This window comes from Neophocaena asiaeorientalis, unplaced genomic scaffold (genome assembly GCF_003031525.2).
Source record: "Neophocaena asiaeorientalis asiaeorientalis breed wild unplaced genomic scaffold, Neophocaena_asiaeorientalis_V1.1 scaffold256, whole genome shotgun sequence".
NCBI classification, from domain to species: Eukaryota; Metazoa; Chordata; class Mammalia; order Artiodactyla; family Phocoenidae; genus Neophocaena; species Neophocaena asiaeorientalis.
Window position 1 is genome coordinate 178,528 of NW_020185324.1, and position 19,422 is coordinate 197,949.

At 42.5% G+C, this 19,422-nt stretch overlaps 1 protein-coding gene across 4 annotated transcripts in view; it reads right to left on the minus strand.

Moving 5' to 3' along the window:
- Positions 1-3,924: 3,924 nt before the first annotated feature.
- The window catches only part of TJP2 (tight junction protein 2), a 129,371-nt gene continuing 113,873 nt past the window's right edge, over positions 3,925-19,422 (minus strand). For 2 of the 4 annotated variants that reach the window (XM_024734303.1, XM_024734300.1), the window contains 7 exons: positions 18,874-19,084; positions 12,016-12,116; positions 10,582-10,794; positions 9,303-9,413; positions 7,782-8,111; positions 5,898-5,983; positions 3,925-4,861 (listed from right to left, as the gene is read on the minus strand). In XM_024734303.1, coding sequence (XP_024590071.1) covers positions 4,696-4,861; positions 5,898-5,983; positions 7,782-8,111; positions 9,303-9,413; positions 10,582-10,794; positions 12,016-12,116; positions 18,874-19,084 — 1,218 coding nt within the window. In that variant the 3' untranslated portion in view covers positions 3,925-4,695. The remainder of the gene's footprint in view (positions 4,862-5,897; positions 5,984-7,781; positions 8,112-9,302; positions 9,414-10,581; positions 10,795-12,015; positions 12,117-18,873; positions 19,085-19,422) is intronic. The other 2 variants (XM_024734302.1, XM_024734301.1) reach the window with 1 other exon arrangement.

The window sequence follows — 19,422 nt, forward strand, 5'->3', positions numbered from 1 at the left end:
TTTTTTGGCCGTGCCACACAACTTGCAGGATCTTAGTTCCCCAGCCAGGGATTGCACCCAGGCCATGGCAGTGAAAGTGCTGAGTCCTAACTACTGGACTGCCAGGGAATTCCGTTTTCTCTTAATTTTTAGAGCTTTTCTACTCATTAAAATTAAATTAACTCTTCTTTATTTAAAACAAAATACAAGCACATATATAATATATGCATTTGTGATTATATAAATATCATATAAAATCTATAAAGGTGTGTAAATATATGTAATTTTCCTTCTTTTGATCCATTCAGTCATTCATTCATTTGTTCATTCATTCACTCATGCTTTAACACTGGACAAGAAGTACAGCTGCAGGGATGGCCTATAAGGATACCGACCGAGATGATTAATTTTGTGTCTACTTGGCTGAGCTATGGTGGCCAGATTATTTGGTCAAAGGTTATTCCGGATGTTTCTGTGAGTATGTTTGGGTGAATGAGATTAACATTCAAATCAGTGGATTTTGAGTAAAGCAGACTGTCCTTCTTAATGTGGGCAGGCCTCATCCAGTCAGTTAAAGTCCTGAATATAGAACGACCGATCTTCCTTCCCCGAGCAAGAAGAATTCTGCCATTAGGCCATCACCTTTGCACTCAGACTACAAGTCTTCCCTGGGCCTCTAGCCTGCAGATCTAGGATTTACCAAGCCTCCCTAGTGGTATAAGCCAATTCCTTAAAATAAATCTCTATTTGAACACACACATCCTGCTGGTTGTGTTTCTCTGGAGAACCCTAATACAGGTACACAGGCTTTCCCGCTCCACTCTCCCTAGCGGATAGTTCCCTTGTTCTACTCATGTTCTCCAAGCCCATTCTAAGACACTAGACAGAAAAAATCCCTCGCCTTGGAGGGCTCAGTAGATTCACAGCCCAGTCATCATCACCTTACAAGCAGTCAGGGCTCCTCAGGATTTGTACCGCTGCATGCTCCAGCCTGTCAACCGCCTGCCTCTGCATTTCTCCGCATTTCTTTGCCTGAAGATGGGGGGAGGGGTAAGGAGAAGGAGCAGGGTCAGGACACCCTCTCCCTCATCAATATTTACAGTAGCCAGGGCATGGAAGCAACCTAAGTGTCCATCGACAGACGAATGGATAAAGAAGATGTGGCACATATATACAATGGAATACTACTCGGCTATAAAAAGAAACGAAATAGAGTTATTTGTAGCGAGGTGGATGGACCTAGAGTCTGTCATACAGAGTGAAGTAAGTCAGAAAGAGAAAAACAAATACCGTGTGCTAACACATATATATGGAATCTGAAAAAAAAAAAAAAAAAAAGGTTACAAAGAACCTAGAGGCAAGACGGGAATAAAGACGCAGACCTACTAGAGAATGGACTTGAGGACATGGGGAGGGGGAAGGGTAAACTGGGACGAAGTGAGAGAGTGGCATGGACATATATACACTACCAAATGTAAAACCAATAGCTAGCGGGAAGCAGCCGCATAGCACAGGGAGATCAGCTCGGTGCTTTGTGACCACCTAGAGGGGTGGGATAGGGAGGGTGGGAGGGAGGGAGATGCAACAGGGAAGAGATACGGGAATATATGTGTATGTATAACTGATTCACTTTGTTATAAAGCAGAAACACACCATTGTAAAGCAATTATACTCTAGTAAAGATGTTAAAAAAAAAAAAAAAGCAAGCATACTTGCACTAAGCTGCCCTCAGTCAAAGTCTGAAGCCAGCTGGTGAACAAACAGCACAGCCCCTGCCCCCAACTTGGGTGGGAAAACTCTGAGGCACGTGTTTCATACCATTGACTAGCATTTCTTGGGGGTATTGAGTTCTGGTCTCCCATTGTAGAGTTTCCTTATATTTCCCAAACCAACTACTTGAACTCAAAACCTGATCTTGGGGTCTGCTTCCCAAATTACCATCTCCCCCAGCCTCCACCCCGCAACTACTGCTGTTTCCTACACCAGACAAAAGCACGGTTGACAGAAGCAGTAAACTGAGGGATGGATAGAAGGTTATGCTGCACTTCTCTAACCAGCAGAGGCTGAACACGCTGCTCATGAAGCAGGACTACCATGCAGACTCGGGAAGTCTCAGGTTGGAGGGTAGAAGGTGCCCCAAAGAGACCTGCTGAGGGTACAAAACTTTACGTAAGTCCCCCGTTTTATCCTACAAATTCGTGTGAGGTTTGCACTCTGCTGCACAATCTACCCTGTGTTTTAAACACCCACCACCCACTCTGAGTACAATGGATTTTGCAGAAAGATGGATAACGCATTTTCCTTGGGGCTTCATGCATGTCATGCTGCTATTTGAGAGGGAATGGCCCTGAATGCTCTAGAATTGCTCTCTGGATTAGATCAGAAGTCAGAGTGATGCTTCTACACCGCAGTTTTAGGTGCTTTCTCCAGAACATTTACCGAATGGCCCTCAGAATCACGCTACGGCCCTACAAAGAAAAACACAGTAAGAAATGGACCTCCAAAATCCTCCTTGCAAGTGTGGTCATGATTGCATGAGGCAAAATGAGACCCCACAGAATAAAAAGAATGGGGGAGGCGAGAGAATTCTGGGACAACTCCCCCCCTTCCTGCATGCAGAGTGAACACTGTGCCCCCTCCTCCTGCTTGTCCTTCCTATTCTGACATTCTTCCCTTTCCTCATTTGCCTGGCACCATTTTTTCTTCCTTATACTCCACATATATTGTAGGCAGCCTTAAATCCTCCCTAGGACAAAGCTGAAAATGAACTAAAAAGGTGTGGGGCAGACACTGGTGGTCCACTGGGCACCACTGGGACATTCTAGGGAACAGAGGTCCTTCCTTCCTGCCTGCACCACCTAACGCATCACAAAAAAGTGCTGGAGCCAGATGACAGCCCAGCTCCTGATCAAAAGCCTCCTCTCCTCCCTTCCTTGAGTTTGCAAAAAGGCTCATTCCTGTATTTGAAGAACACAAGCAAACTAAACCATCATATATTTAACCTGCTTTTTTTTTTCCACCCACAAAAGGTGGCTTTTATTTATGAAATATGCAGATCTGAGTCAGTGCCTTGAAGTCTGCTCAATTCAAGGTACTGCACTGAATGGTATATAAATTACAGCACCAAACTGACAATACAACCAAGGATAAAGTTGTAATGTAACTCAGTTATGAATAAGCTGAATTACCAACTCTGCTAAACACACGCTTATCATCTTTGTGTGAATTCTTATTACAAAAAGCCCTTAATGGAACCAAGACTCTTCTCCTTTCCTAAATTCAGGGTACTTTTGATTCACACAAACCTCAATTCCTTGTCTGTTTTTTTAAAATGCTAAACATATTTTAGCCTTTAAGAGTGAATGCGGGAGTATAAACGCATGCAACTTTTCTAGGAAGCAATTCGGCAGTAAATATCAAGAGTCTTAAAAATGTTCCTCTGCTTTTACTCAGTAATTCCATTTCTGAGTACCTACCTAAAGAAGAGGACTGGAATGCTGATCATTGATATACAAAAATGGATTATATATAAAATGGTGCATCTCCTGTAAAAAGAAGCAAAAAATAGGAAATAATCGAAACGGCCAACACTAGGAGATCTACTTATGCAGCAGTGGTCACGGCATGTATTATTATTCTGCAGTTATTAGCAATGGTGTTGCGTGAGTTTTACCTACCTGAAACGTTCAAACGAAAAAGGAGGAAAGAGAACTGCACAGTGTACACCCAGCTATTACACACATGGACATCCACAAATATATAATTGGAGGAAATGCACCAAAATTATCTGAGGGATGGGGCTATAAGTAATTTTTATTTTCTTTTTCATATGTCTCTATTTTCCGATGTTCAGCGATGAGCATGTCCTCACTTTTATGATCAGTAATTGAAATAAAAGCTGCCCTCCAAAGTAGGAAGTAGTGTAGAAATCCACCACAAAGCACCTTGATTACAATGTCCTCCTTTTTATTAAATTATAAAACTGACTGCAGTCAATACACACAATTTTGGGAATGTGTTTTTCTCAAGTATCTGCTTTCGTGGAACACATGGTTTTAAACAGACAGACAAAAATACTTCTATACCAACTTCTTGGACTTCAAGCTATTTAGCACTACCAAGTATAGCTATTATATATACAGTCAGAATTTACGGAAAATATTACAAAGACAAATGTCTTGAAAAGATGACACGGTGCAGAGAAAACCATAGCTCTTAAACTGGTATAAAAATTTAATCAAAATGTTTTAGTCCATTATGGCTTTGCATAAAGCTTCAAAAGAAGAAAATTTAAGACACTTCTCATCAAAGGCACTTACACAGTTGTAATAAACTACTTCTTTGAATTCAGTTTGAGTCACATAGTATTTTTATTTATTTTTTTCACATTCTGTCTCTCATTGAAACGGTCCTGGAAGGCAGCTATTAATGAGGAAAAATAGTTATCATTTCTTAATATGTATGTTAAAAATACGCAAACAGAATTAATACAGATTTTGGTCCACTGAAGCAGGTAACAGTATCAGATGGTAGTGTTTCTCTTAATTCTGAGCCAAAAGCCATAAGCTCCCCAGGCTCAGTCCCCTGGGCTCCCCAGGAAGTGCCCCTACATCTCCATAGTACATGAAAACTGCAAAGAACCATCCTCCCACGGCTGGTGGGAATGCTGCTCTGAGGGGGCGGCAGCGGGGCACACAAGAGTCAATCCTTGGGCATCTATAATTCCGTGTCCCGGTATCGGGAAGGCTGGCCGTAATAATTGCGTTTTGAGTGTTCCGACAGCTGCTGTCGGTATTCTTCCTCCTCGGCGTCACTGCCATAACTTCCTCTGGGATCCTGATAAAGTCTGGCAGGACCTTTCTGTGGCTCGGGGGGCCTGGAACTAACAAAGTGAAAGGGTTACATGAAGCCGAAATCTCGGGCCTCCCTGCCCGTGATGCATGCAGTGGTCAACTGCCCAGGATGGCTGGCTCACCTGAGTCACACTCTGCTGACAAGCCAGGGCACTCCTGGCCTGGCTCCAGGTTCCCAGAGTGGTAGGAGTGAGGACGGGAATAACAAGGCCAATGCCCACTTGAGCAGCGAGTGGGGAAGCTGGTCACGTGCTCCCTGACCTAAGAACTCTCCAGCCGGATGTGGGTGCCTTCTTAAGCTCACTGGCTAAAAGCTCACAAGCAGAGCAAGTTCTTTGCCAGTTTCAGTCAGTTATACCAAATCCCCTCTGTTTCCAGGGGCTACTTGGTAGGCTGTGCCACAGTTCAACTGGCAAAGAAGAAATCTGTCTCTAGTTTTCTGTTGCGCGTTAAAACTAGACTCCAGTTTCCAGTCAGAATGGCTGCAAGAAAATGTGATTTTTTTTCTTTTGTTTCCTATTCTCAGAAGCAGGAAATGATCCAGCTTAAAACCTCAACAGGAAGACACTGTGATAATTACTAGTGCTTACGTAGCACTTTCAACATAAAGCATCTTACCAACACCGGTCGATTGATGTCACCTTCCCTTCAGACCACAGCTCAGAACAAGTGGCCTGACTTTGCTAGGTGACGCAAAGGAATTAAGGAGCTTGGCTAAGAGCTCGAAAATATTAGCAATGAAACAACTGGCATCTAAGCCCCAGGAAGTTTGCTCATGTGCTCTCCGAACATAATTTAACACACCTGTGCTCCAATGGGTCTAATGGGACTGACTTGGAATGTCAATGATTACACTGTGTCAGTTCTAGCACACAATCAACACTACCATAAAATTTTGACTCTATGATCTTTACAATTAATTTGACTGAATAAGCCAACAGTTGACCAGGAAAAAAAAACAATCTTCTTGTTACTTTGAAATGTAGGTGAAAGAAATTCATTCTTAGGCATCCGAGTCCTAGACAAGCCCCTTTTTTAGACCTATACCTTCCGAGCAGCTCTTACCTTGTGTACTGGGGTGGGCCGGGCTCCGGCTTGGGTGTTTTGATTGGAACTGCATAGATATCAGGATGCTTCTGAGCAATTTCAATCTGTGGTGATTAAGAAAAAAAAGAGGGAAGGGACGAATGACTAGACAGTCAGCTCGCTCATTCCCTGCTGGTTCCATTTTCCAATCCCATTTCAAGGAGAAGAGGAAAAAGAGAAGCAAATCTCTAGCTTCTAGGGTTGTACATGATGCCTAGTGGTATATGTCAAATAGGAAAAATGTTTAAAACTAATGAAATTCTGCCGCATGCTACAATATGGTTGAACCTTCAGGACACTATGCTATGGGAAATAGGCCAGTCACAAAAAGACAGATACTGTATGATTCCACTTATATGAAGCTCCTAAGCTGTCAAATTCATGGAGACAGACAGTAGAAGGCTGGTTAAGGGACTGGGGAAGGAGGTGGTGGGGGTCATTAATATTGACACATACAGAGCTTCAGCTGGGGAGGATGACAAGATTCTGGAGACGAATGGTGGAGGTAGTTCACAGCAATGTGAGTGCACTGAAAGCCCCTGAACACTTACAAACGGTTAAAATGGTAAGTTTATGTATACTTTACCACCAAAAAAAAAACAAAGAAAAGAAAAAAGAGGTCTCTTGCCTTCTGAGATGGCCCACACTCTGTGGAGTGTGTTTCTCCCAGGGCCACTCTTGCCTGTTGAGACGAACAGTGTCCTGTCTATGGAATGTGTACCTCTAAATAAATCCACTTCTTATCTATCACTTTATCTCTCACTGAATTCTTTCTGAGATGAGACACAAAGAACCTGAGCTTCGCTCGGTGCTTTGTGACCACCTCGAGGGGTGGGATAGGGAGGGTGGGAGGGAGATGCAAGAGGGAGGAGATACGGGGATGTATGTATATGTATACCTGATTCACTTTGTCATACAGCAGATACTAACACACCATTGTAAAGGAATTATACTCCAATAAAGATGTTTTAAAAAAAAATGAGCTTCAGTAAGTCCTGACACCAGGAACTAAGGCCCCCAGCCAGGTGGAGGATGGAACGATGACGTTGACCCTCCTGACTTCAATCGGCTAAAGCTTGGACTCTGTCAAGCTCTGCCCCAATTCTATGCTGAATTCTCTACTCAAGCCCCCTGATGAATATGCATGTACCCTTCGTTTAAAACCTCCCCAGTTTTGCAGTTTGGGAGACGCTACTTTGGGAAAAGATCCCCAGTGTTCTCCTTACTTACGGTGAGTAATAAATGCTTCCTTCTCCTGCCTCCGCCACCAAAAAAACAAAAAAGAAAATCAGAAAAAGGCTCAGAAGCACTGCCATTGTTGTGACAAACTTAAATGAAAAAACTCCCATAACCACTGGGCAGAATATGCTTAAATTCTTCTCTGGCTTCTGAAAGGCTTTTGTGCACATGGCACAAAAATTCAAACAGTATCAAAAAGGACAATCTACGGGCCTTTCAATTTTAGCACCCAAGGTGTGCAGAGTTTCTATGGCAAATCTGGGAGCAAATTAAAACTCAGTTACCAACTGTTTTAACAAAAAACAATTTCAAAGAGGCCATTAATTCTCTCTTGTCACACTTCCCCATTCTAGAACCTGATAAAAAGTTCTGAAGTATGAAGGGCAGAATCCTATTCGCCTACAATGTTAGGTTTTCTTGACTGGAAGAAAACGGGATGCGCTGATAGCTGGCCACCTGGAAATGACACACATACAGGATGTGCCTTTGTATCACGCGTGTAAACATCCTTTCATGTTTGTGGCAGGGGCAAAAGGACTGCAAATCATTATACTGCAATGAAACTTCTTTAAAATTCTTACTGATGACACACTAAGATGACCTAGTGGTTGAAAAAGAAATTACCCTTGCATTCTGTGCTTCTTGGAGCTCTTGCATTCTCTGTAATCTCGCCTTGTGATCCATCTTCTCAAATATTTTTACTTTGCCCAGGACAGACTTGGGGGCGCTGTCCTGCTCCTCACTGCTTTCTCCCACCTCCTCACTCTCTGGGGGAGGGACGGGAGTGGACGGCTTCAGTATAGGCCGTCCAAAGGCGGGTTTTGCTGCAATAGGAGGTGGACATCCTTTGGTAGATGTCCCGGGAATTTCATTACCGGCAACAGCTGAGGGGTTTGACTTGTATTCATAGGATCTAGAGAAGTCAAAGGATTCTTCTTTGTTTTGGGTTTTGGCCTGCAGAGAGCAATGACATAGTTTTAACCGTGAGCTTTCGGTTTATTTTCAAATCTCTATTAGTGATTTAATACACTCCATTTCCTGATCAGTTTCCAAAGGTGGTCAACAAATTCCATTCCGACAAGGAATCAAATACGGCAAGGCACACGGCCACTGATCTGGCATCCGGAGCCCTACCTCACTCCCTACAGAAGAGAATTAAGTGCTCAGGAAAGCAAGGGGGTGCTGGGGACGTGCTAGGAGGCCCGCAAGTGCTAGAGGTGGATCAGACCTCACTTTGTACTAGAGGAGATCAGAATTTTGGAGAAGACCTCAGAACAAGTCAGGCTTCAGGATGCAATAGTGGCTCCCGAGTTCACACCACGTGGAGGGTGCGTGCCCCGGCCCGGAGGTCCAGCCAGAGGTGCAGGAGACTGGGGTGGGGAGGGAGCCTATCACGCTGATAGCCACTTTTTCTTCATACTTCCATCCTAGGCCTGCTTGTCAATTTTCACTGTTCTATTTTAGGAGGTCACCAATTACTTCTGAAAGCCCAATCAATTATTACTTTCTTCTTATCTAAAGTATTGAGTTAGAGAGAGAAATTTTATTGGGTTATAAGGAAAAGCCTAGAGTCATAGCTTTGATTCAGAGAGGGGTAAACCATCGTATGACATACGCCCATGTGTCCTCGCACTGATTCTGTTCTGGACGATGGTATATTTAAAAAATAAATTAAATGGTCCTCATAATGAGACGCATTGTCAACAATGGTGGTGATTGTTCTCTTTAGCAAGTCACCAGGAAGGATTTTTCAGGTGCATCTAAATCAGATCGTGGGCAGAAAAATTTAATTGGACAGAAGAAGAAAAACAGATTCTAAGACAGGTGATTCTGGGCATGCAGTATTTATCAAACTTTTATTCTTTCTACATAAATAAACAAATAAACCAAAACAAAAGGAATCAAACACTAATAGTCCTAAAATTATATGTTCTTCTAAAACTGCCTTCCCACTCTACTATTTCACCTTTTCCTAATTTTTGGTTTCACCCAAAAGGCCAAAAGATAGGCTCTAATAGAGAACCTGGTAAGTCAAAAACATAATCCAATACCATATTACTGTGTGTGCTCCTCCCTGGCTATGCGAGGAGCTCCAGGGGCATATGCTTCCTTCTCCTTCCCATCCTGGGCTTCCCAGCCACGTACCTGGGGCGGCTCTGGCTTGAACGCCGGGGGCGGGCTATTGTCCCTAAGTTGATCTCTGCTAGCAGCCCTCCTCATCTGAGCTCCTGGCTCTGGGCTAGGTTTCCTTATGCTCTACAAGACATAAAGGTTCATTCATAACAAGAACATCCCAGCAGAAAGAGGAGAGCACTGGTCTGCTTTGCTGGAGTTCTTCAAACTTGTGGGAATTCAGACGTTAAGGTTCATAACTTGCATAAGTTGAGCTACTGACCCAGTGCTTCTTTACTGAAAAGGCAGGTACCAGGCATATTCTCCCATTAGCAAGTGCTTAAGATACATTTTTCCAAAACTAGCTGCATCTCTCCCTTTAAAGTACGAAAACAAAAGGTCTTCCTAAAGTCTAAAATCTCTTTTGTCACTAACAGCTGTTAACATTTTAAAGCATTAGCTCAGCTGTATCTGCAGACATTCATGAGTTAATTTATTCTTTACCACTTGTCCAGCAGTATATACTAATTTGTCATGGTGAGTTGCTCCTCCTTTCAACTTGTATTTTTGGTACTTATACTTCGTAAAGATAAAAACCATTCATTGAAATGAGCTAAACTGCTAAAGAGAAGTCCACAGTAATAATTATCCAAATATATGGAGCGTCTTGTCTACAAAGATAATTATCCCAATGTTCTCTGAGGTGTAACTAATAATCGCTCTGATCCTTAGTGCTGGCAGTGTGATTCCTAGGATCACAGAAGCTGTCTATTCGCTGGTCAGTGGATGCATAGTACATGAGATCAGACATATAATTAATCAGCGAACTCAATTAAAAAATTGAAATACAAGAGAGAAGGAAACTGATGGGGAAACAGGAGTTTTTGCAAGATTAGAAAGGTTAAAGGTAGGGTGGAGAAGAAAAAGCACGGATACCTAAGAGTACAGAGAGAGACCTAATCAAAGGTTACAAGTAAATATAACAATACTGTATTTAAAAATAATGTCCCACTTGTAATTTGGACAGCTGGCCCGATATCATGACGTCATGCCCGACAGCATCTGTGTGATGAATGCTGATCACTCAACCTCTCCCAGCGCTTAGTTCCTGTCCCACTCCCCCATGGACCACATCCACAATCATACAGGCACTGGCTTGGAATGAGAGGCTCCCTAGACATCGTCCACTCCAACCCTTAGGAATACCTGCCACAGCACCCTGAATAAACAGCTGGCCGGAGGAATTCAAGTGAAACGCCAGAACCTCCTTTTCCTGCCCAGGGCCGGGCAGCCCGTGGCCTCCTCGCCTCACCTCCTCGTGCTGCACCGGCTCCGAGGAGCGGGTGATGGAAGACACCAGCGGCTCCTCAGCTGGCTCATCCAGCTCATTGTCAGTGTAGGCGCCTCCTTCGCCGTCGGTGTCTTCAAAGTCACTGATGAGACGGCTGTCGCAACTCAGATAGTCCGCGCCCATGGCGGTTAAGTAGGACATGCGGTCTTCGGGGTCATCATCCATCCCTTCCATCTAGAGGAATTTGTTTTGGAGGGTCAGTGGGATCTGACATGGCTCCTGGGAGTGAGGACTCAAGAAAATTCCCAAGGGCACAGCCAAGTGCCTGAAACCTTGACTTGTTCTAGAAAGGGAAGTCACCTTTATCCTCCTGGAATCACTTGGCTTTAAATTACTATGTTAATTTTTGTGCAGAGACTCAGACTAGAAACCCTCCGCCCTATCTCTCCTTGCCACCATCCGTCCTATATACCACTACCGAGCCAGGCTTCCTCAGACTGTTGCACTTTCTTCCAGAATTTGGCTCTCCTCCAGCTGTCTCTGTTGTATTTGTCTCCTACCAATAGTGCACGCTGCCTTGAGCTGCACACCCCGCCGCTCATCCATGAGATTCTCAAATCCTTGAGGGCAGAAGCTATGTCCTGTTCAACGTGTTCTCACCACAGAGGCTAGCACAAAGCCATAGTGGGTATAAGCACTCAGTAGATGCTACTAGATACTCTGACTAAACACGCGGTTCCTAAAGGGCAAGACTAGGCTCAACCATGTAATCGGTAATGGAGGCACTTCCGCAACAAAAATCGTACCTCTAATGTCTCACAAACTACCTCAGTTCAGCTGGACCACAGAATACCAGCACCAAAGGCTCCTAGAACCACAGGGAATTCTATAGTTTCTTTGCTTCCTCCCTGAAGTAGGGCTGCGTGTAAACTGCCTCCACAGATGAGACGCGAGCCAAGGTTAGGCGCCTATACAAGTACCCAATGCTCTCCCATCACCTACTCAAATCTCTAGGACACATTCTCTGCCAGACTTCTTTCTAAGCCAATGATTCAAACTCCATTAGCTTTTCTTCTTTCTATTGATTTTTAACCGTGTTCTCCACATAGCTCAACCTCACCTCTCCACTCTGCGTTTCCCAAGTCCTTCATAATAAGCTGTGGAGCTCAACACAAGGTCTTGTAAGCTCTGATTAGTGTGCTTGGAACAAAACACTAGTTACTACGTTAAAAGCAAAAGGGAAGTGAATGTAGGGCTGCATATATCCCATTCTGCTTTTCTTGTAAAAGTCCCTTCATTTTATTACTTTTTCAGAGAATTTATAAATTTTCGAACTACTGATGCACATGTTGGGATCACTTGAAATGAGCATGGTTTTACTACATTCACTACCCTCTGGAGAAAAAACTCAGAACGCGGACTCTCACCTCATAGCAGAGTATCTGTGCCACATACCTTTCCTTCGGAGACCCAAACTGCTTCTCCTTGCTGATGCTGAATCGTGTCCTTCAGGCTGCCAAACCAGCTATCGTTGGCTGAATTTAGGTTGATTGTAGCTACAGAAATGCAAACCAAAAGGTGTGCCTCAATTTCCAGAGAAATTTTTATTAGAAATCCCATTGGACATAATTTATCCTAACTTTCATATTTAAGTCAAAACTTTGGCAGATGAAAGAGAAAGTGTTTACAAATATTTGAACACTAAATCCCTTTAGTCGAATGTAATTAAAACCATTACCATCTTGGGGCTTCCCTGGTGGCGCAGTGGTTAAGAATCGTCCTGCCAATGCAGGGGGACACGGGTTTGAGCCCTGGCCCAGGAAGATACCACAGGCCGCGGAGCAGCTAAGCCCTTGCGCCACAACTACTGAGCCTGCGCTCTAGAGCCTGCGAGCCACAACTACTGAGCCCACATGCCACAGCTGCTGAGACCGCGCACCTAGAGCCCATGCTCCACAACAAGAGAAGCCACCGCAATGAGAAGCCCGCGCACCACAACTAGAGAAAGCCTGTGCACAGCAACGAAGACACAACATAGCCAAAAATAAAAATAAATAAACAAATTTATATTAAAAAAAACCCTATTACCATCTGGCTGTTGGAGTTTACATTATAGGTGGATGTTATAAAGCTAAAAATGGATTAATTTCTTTAAAGAATGTCTATTTTTCAGAAAAGCTACCTTAAAAAAATTTGTTGTTTTCATTTTGACCTCGCCATACGGCTTGTGGGATCTCAGTTCCCCAACCAGGGAATGAAGCCAGGCCACGGCAGTGAAAGCACCAAATACTAACCACTAGACTACCAGGAAACTCCCAAATATGTTTTTAAACAGTGTGTTTTCAGGGGCAAAGATAACACATCTGAACCAAATATAAATATGCTGTGTTTTAAAGATCAATACATAGACAGGAACATTATAACTGAGAAAAACATATACCAAGGTACATGTTATCTCCAATAAAAAACTAAAGATAACATTTAAATGAATACCATTTTGATAGGATTAAACATTTTAGAATATAGACATAGATTAACCAAACTGTACAGGTGTGTATTTACAGAACATACATTTTCTATTCAGAACAAAGTATATCTTATGTAATGGCACTATGATTGACCAAGTAGTTCTCCAAATACCTTACATGGATCAGCTCATTTCATGCTTAAACAAATCTCACAAGGTGGGTATTGCTATTATCCCTGTTTTACAGGTGAGAAACTGAAGCACAGTAGTGAAAGTAACTAGCCCAAGGCCTCGCACCAAGCCAGTGGAAAAGCCTGGATGCAAACTCAGAAGTTTGCTTTTAGAGTCTATGGTCTTGGCCATGGCATGACAAACATGAATTTAGAGCACGGGTATAAAATACCGACCAAGTAAAACACATGTGATTGTTCTTCAGCAATACGTATTCATGGACCTAATGGGGATAAACCAGATAATCAAAATTGGGCCTAGGGCTTCCCAGGTGGCGCAGTGGTTGAGAGTCCACCTGCCGATGCAGGGGACACGGGTTCGTGCCCCGGTCCGGGAAGATCCCACATGCCGCGGAGCGGCTGGGCCCGTAAGCCATGGCCGCTGAGCCTGCGCGTCCGGAGCCCGTGCTCTGCAACGGGAGAGGCCACAGCAGCGAGAGGCCCGCGTACCGCAAAAAATGAACAAACTGAAGGTAAATTAGGATTTTTAAAAACCATGTCACCATGGCCTGTTATTAAGGGGTATTGCATTATGTGGCACCCAAAAGAAAATTGGAACTTGTTGATAAAAGTTGTTCGGCAGCCTGTCCCACCTATCCTGAAGTCTGCATAATTCTTTGTAAAGAGCCACAAAGAACCAGTAAGCAAATTTCGTAAGCAATTATGCTTCAGGTTTTCTTCCTAGTAACGTATAGCATTCTTTCATTTAAAGAGTCCTAACACTGACCTTGGAAAATCCTGAATGAGCTTACGGTTTCCTTGGTTATTAATTATTTACAGCATTAGAATAAACCGATACCTTGGACAACTCAAGGAAAATTAACCTTGATTCCTTGGACTTCTGTATCCTTATCATGGTATTTTAAAAATATTATTGTCCTCTTGGTAACAGAAGTGAGATCGGGCATATAGACAAAATGAGTGATTTGCACTAAGTGAGAACATTCAGCTGCCTTTTAAAGATTTATGTTGGAGCTACCTGAGATGAGTACAGTTTGTATTTATCATGAGGAAAACCTAAAGTTAAAAGGGGCATTTGTGGGGCTTCCCTGGTGGCGCAGTGGTTGAGAGTCTGCCTGCTGATGCAGGGGACATGGGTTCGTGCCCTGGTCTGGGAAGATCCCACATGCCGCGGAGCGGCTGGGCCCGTAAGCCATGGCCGCTGAGCCTGCGCGTCCGGAGCCTGTGCTCTGCAACGGGAGAGGCCGCAACGGTGAGAGGCCCGTGTACCACAAAAAGAAAAAAAAAAAAGGGGCATTTGCGAAATGCAGAAAATATGTTCATGCCCCCTGATAAAATGAAAAAAGTCAGAAACCTCTTATTGAACCCACATTGAGTCAAGTATATGAAAAAAAAAAAAGAGCTTTACAGTAACTAATTTCCTAAGCCCCATAAAAATGTAATTTCCAACTAAGTTGGTAACATCCAACTCATGCACTTGACCTCTCTTTAACAGGTGGGTGCACAGCTATGATGCTTCCCTTCACTTGAAATCAAGTTCCTTTGGTTTACTATTGGCTTCTGCTCCTTAACTTTTTCAGATTCTTTGACTACAAGCAATACTGGTTAATTCCTGTTGTTCCCAACCTCTGGACTAGACCCATGTTCCCTTGGATAGAACGCCAGAAAGTGAAATATTGAAAGGAGTTTCACTCAGCCTCCATCTCAGCTGCAAGTCAGCATCCCTTCCCAGCCCCCGCACAAGTGCACTCGGTGCTTCTTCTTCTCTACCCAAGGAGATTGGGGAGCACCGAGAACAACAGCAAAAGGTGACACGTGAGGCTGGAGGGCTGGGGAGAAACTGGGAGTGACTGTAATGGGTATGAAGTTTCTCTTCTGGGTGATGGAAAAGTTCTAAAATTGATGGTGCTGAGGGCTATACATCTCTGAATATACTAAAAATTACTAAATTGTACAGTTTAAGTGGGTGAATTATAGCATACATAAATTAAATTTCAGTAAAGCTATTCATGTGGCAGGGACTCTCTCTAAATGGACAAGCATCAACTGAAGTGCCCGGCCAGGGAGTGTGGCAACTTCCATCTGCTTCCTGTGGCCCTCAGAGTCCCTACGTGTCCTTGGGAAACCAAGAACTGCCTCCTGTGGTTTGGGTACTTTAGACTAGTACATGATTCACTTCTCTCCCCAGGCTTTCTCAAACACTATATTATGGCATAGAAAATTTCTTTTATAATATGTAACGTTTATAAAGACTTTTTTTTTTTTTTGCAGTACGTAGGCCTCTCACTCTTGTGGCCTCTCCCGTTGCGGAGCACAGGCTCCAGACGCGCAGGCTCAGTGGCCATGGCTCACGGGCCCAGCCACTCCGCGGCATGTGGGATCTTTCCGGACTGGGGCACGAACCCGCGTCCCCTGCATCGGCAGGCAGACTCTCAGCCACTGTGCCACCAGGGAAGCCCTATAAAGATTTTTAAAAAGCGTAAAATAGTATCACTAATAGCATTTGTTTAGCATTTCCAAAATCTCAGGACTGAATTATACAAATTTCACATTAATGAAATCTTAGAAAACTGATAAAAGTGCTATCCTTTGGTACTTTAAAAATCCCACAGTTTCATATAAAGGGTGGCCCTGTGTGGGTCTCTAAGTCCATAATTCCATTTCCGTGGTATTTAAACCATGAACTGAGTGCTGCAGGAATTCCAAGAAAGCATGTAACTTAAACTTCAGGTTTTAAAAAATAATTTTTGCAACATATGCATGCAAATGTATTCTAAAATAAATTTTTTTAAATGAGGGGGGAGGGTTGGGCAGCCTACTATTGTAATTTACATTGACAAGTTAATTTGCTTTGGGGCAAATCTCAGAATGAAGTTTCCCTGGTCATCTCCACTTAATTAAGAAGTATCTTGAGTTTGCAAGAAGAGCCATTTTAATTTTTTTAGGTTTTAGGTAAAAGGCATTTATTATATTGTAAAAATAGTAATGGACATATGTAAAAAAACAAAAGACCAAATAATTTATAAAATAAATTATACCTTTCAAAAATGACCAAGACATAACAATAAGTATAACAGTACAAAGAATGTAAATCAACAAGCACTAGCAATGTTAGCTTTTCCTGTAACCACTCACTATTATTATCATACTAAGCCCTGATTTGTCCTATATCTGAAATACTAACAATTTACCAACACACTAACAGTTTACAAATCTTCAGTTCTTCTACTCAATCACGTTTACTACACAGTAACTTCAAGAAGAGCCATTTTCATACCGTCATAATTAAATAATCACCTGCGGGAAACAAGATTTTCTTGTTACTGTGCAACAAGGAAAAAAGGAGGATATTGAGCCCGGTGAGACCACCTGCAACATAAGCCTTGATTTTGAATTACTGTTCATCATAGTAGCTCTATCTTTCCCAATTATTAATTCATTAAAATGACATAAATTTAAAATAATAAAAAAACCTTGGATTTTGGCCATGGCGCACACAATCAAATCACAGCCTGGCCAGGCTGAGTGAGACACGAGGCATAGAAAGCACTCAGTGGGGCCATTCACACAGCTCTCAAGAGTTAAACTTAGAAGTCTGGAAGACTGCTGCGAAAGGCCATCTCACAGACAACTGGGGCCTTTTGATAAGTTACCTGGCACCCTGCTCCATCCATCCTGATGACCAAATAATTCCATACCGAAGGTTGGCAACCTATGCTGACAGTGGATCACCTCAAAGTTCTAGATGAAATTGGACACTCACAGAGTCACAGCCTCCAACTTTAGTTATCCCCAAACCTTCAACTTCCTGATTAGCTTAGTCGCAATCATATGGACCTCAGTTCAATGGGCAAATTATCTATTAAATGGAGAAACAGCACTATATGACCCCTTTCAGCATTAGGATAATACGTCTGTGCTGTAAAGTATATACGATATTGGACCCACAGTCAGAGACACTACAGTGTTAGTCTGGGCTTAGCCATACACTAATGTGTGACCTTGTGGAAATCACCTGGCCTTTCCTATGGCCTAATAAGTCTGTACCACTGTTAGCCATTGCTATAATAAAAACAGTAATGATGATAATAATAATTATAGTAGTAGTAGTAGTAAAAACAACAGAGGAAAGATTAGATATGAACATACCAAAAGCACAAGCTCTTAAGATGCTACATTCACAAAAACCCAGTTTATGACATACCATTCCCTTCTTTGCATTTGGCTAGATTACCTACCCCTTAGTTTGAGCACTTCACCATAGTGATAAGTAGTGCATCTCACTCTTTAACAAGAAAAGCCAGTAAGAGTAAAATAGGGTCTAATGTGGACATTCATCAGTCATTCACCCCCTTCCCTTCCCTTCCCAGTGTCAGATAAGCTAAAAATGACACAGGTTGGTGATGACTGGCACTGAACTCAAAAGAGCTATCATTATCCTAAGGATATTAATTACATCCACACAGTCTCCTCATGTTGCTCCCACAAAACTGCATGACCAAAAACTTCATGCCACCCTGTTAGACCCTTAATTATACCACATTCACAGAACTAGTCATTTTCATAGATAGTGCATGTATTCAGTTACTAAAACAGGTCACATTCTTAAATCATTTTATTTTCATGAATAACAGTAGCAGTAGGCAGTAGGTCTTCATTTCAGGAACTTTAAAAAATATTCTATGAGACTTCCCTGGTGGCACAGTGGATAAGACTCTGTACTCCCAATGCAGGGGGCCCGGTTTTGATCCCTCTTCAGGGAACTAGATCCCACATGCATGCCACAACTAAGGAGCCCATGGGCCACAACTAAGGAGCCCACCTGCTGCAACCAAAGAGCCCATGTGCCGCAACTAAGGAGGCTTGAAGCTGCAACTAAGGAGCCCATGAGCCGCAACTAAGACCCAGTGCAACCAAATAAATAATATTTTTAACAATTCTATTATGGAAAATTGTAGACATACACAAAAGTGGAGAGAACAGTTTAACAAACTCCCATGTACACATCACCCAACAACTATCAACTCTTGGCCAGTCTGGCCTATAGTCCCACTTAAGATTATTTAAGCAAATCCCAGACATGATATTAGGTCACCCATAAATATTTTATTTAGCATATATGCCTAAAAAATAAGAACTCTTAAAAAAACCCATAATCACAATATCATTTTCACCTTAAAAATAGGAGTAATAAATCCTTAATATCATCTAATATCCAGAGTGTTCACGTTTCTATTTCAAGGACATTTTAAAATAACAAAACCACGCTCTGATCACCTTGTAAGTCAGCACATGCATGGATGGTAAGCAGAGAACAATGACACAATCCATAACAGATATGGGTACTTGGTGCTACACCAGGCCTAATCACTAGCTTCGTAGTCTCACCCCAAAATTTGAGCCTCATCAAAATGACCAGGTACTGTGTATTATGGATCTTTATGATCATTTTCAAACAGTCAAAATTACAAAGCTAAATGTACAAACGCCATGAGTCTATTATACTCACTTTATAGGATTAGCGACTTTTCAAGGAGTCATGAATAGAATTTCAGGTTACTATTCTCCATTCTGATTATTTTCCTATTCCTTCCATTCTACAACTCTCTATTTCTCACTTTTGAGCAAAGAGACTACATTCTGCATTTCACTTACCTGTGAAAAGATGTGCACAAGTTTTTTTAAGCTTGTTGGCTTGGTCGAATAACTTCCGAGAACTTTTGTTGGATGACGGATTCAACCTCTGTCTCATGGTTTTGACACCTTGTCTAGAGTCTGGGTTGAAAAAAATCACAATCGGGAACCACTGAGTATAATTCAACAGGTCCACGGCTTTAGGAGTCACATCCAGGAGCGCATGCTTTTCCTGTTAGAAATGGGAAAAAGTTACATAAATGGGTATGTGAGTGAATATGTAAAGCCACGTAGCATCAACGAGTTTGTATTGATAAGTAAAGGCTGCATCAGATAAAATGTACCAGTTTAAATCAAAAAGCAGAAAATGTTTCCCTCCACTTTAATATTACCAATCTATGAGAACTTCTGAGAAAACGAATTAACAGGTTATTTGGTATAATGCTTAGAACTCAGAGAGAACCAACATATCAGTGCCACAGAACATCAGCTGGTTTCCACACACTGAAACAGCTTATGTTTATAGTCAGCTTTTATCATTAACGGTTAATAATTATTAAAAATATAGGG